Source organism: Sceloporus undulatus, chromosome 6 (genome assembly GCF_019175285.1).
Source record: "Sceloporus undulatus isolate JIND9_A2432 ecotype Alabama chromosome 6, SceUnd_v1.1, whole genome shotgun sequence".
Classification (NCBI taxonomy): Eukaryota; Metazoa; Chordata; class Lepidosauria; order Squamata; family Phrynosomatidae; genus Sceloporus; species Sceloporus undulatus.
The window spans coordinates 116,023,522-116,024,258 of record NC_056527.1 but is presented as its reverse complement, the minus strand read 5'-3'; the positions used below and the strand labels follow the sequence as shown (position 1 = coordinate 116,024,258).

The following is a 737-nucleotide window of genomic DNA, read 5'->3' as shown; positions in this document are numbered from 1 at the left end:
ATTATTATTATTATTATTATTATTATTATTATTATTATTATTATTATTATTATTAACTTTTATTTATATAGCACTGTAAATTTACACAGTGCTGTACATACAATCAATTAAAATAGATGAAATAGATAAAATAAGCCTGCCTGTGGCATAATTTCTACGCAAATAATTAAATATAATACATATTAATACATGTTAACTTTCAAACAGTAAAATGTAAATTAATTACAATGTGAATAATGCTTGCATTTTAACGTTTGTTGAAATGTTGCTTATAGCTTGTAGGTGTCTTTGTTTGGTGTTACGGTAATAAAAAGTATATTGTTTTTAAAAAGGAAAAGAAAAAGAAGGTAGCACTCACTGCCCCCCGTACGAAATCCTTTCCCAGGTTGTCCAGGCGATGCTTGGTGCTTTCTCCTTGGGTCCCAACCAAAGTGATGGAGATGCTGCTATAGGTGCCGGCCAGCATGTAGTCGCCAGTGGCCACCTGGACCTTGTAAGTGGCCATTAGGAAGAGAAGGAGGAGGAAAGAGAAAAAGGAGACAGAGAGAGAAGGTGCTCAGATCGCCAGGTAGGATTTGTGCGACGCCGAGTGTTGCAAGGCAGGTCTGAACAGCTTCGGTTGTCTTCCCCGAGGGTGGCAATGCTCAGCACCACCTTCTCCGGCCCAGTTTGAATCTGGTGTGTTTCAAGCTGGAGGTGGCAGTTGTTCTGCAATGGGATGGGTGCGGCTGGGACCA

General features: G+C 39.6%; 1 protein-coding gene across 1 annotated transcript in view; it reads right to left on the bottom strand.

The window, feature by feature from the left end:
* LOC121935497 (hydroperoxide isomerase ALOXE3-like) overlaps positions 1 to 737 on the bottom strand; it is a 24,911-nt gene extending 24,174 nt beyond the window's left edge. Inside the window, exon 1 of the mRNA XM_042477085.1 lies at positions 359 to 737. Within this exon, the coding sequence (XP_042333019.1) occupies positions 359 to 505 (147 nt within the window). The 5' untranslated portion in view covers positions 506 to 737. The remainder of the gene's footprint in view (positions 1 to 358) is intronic.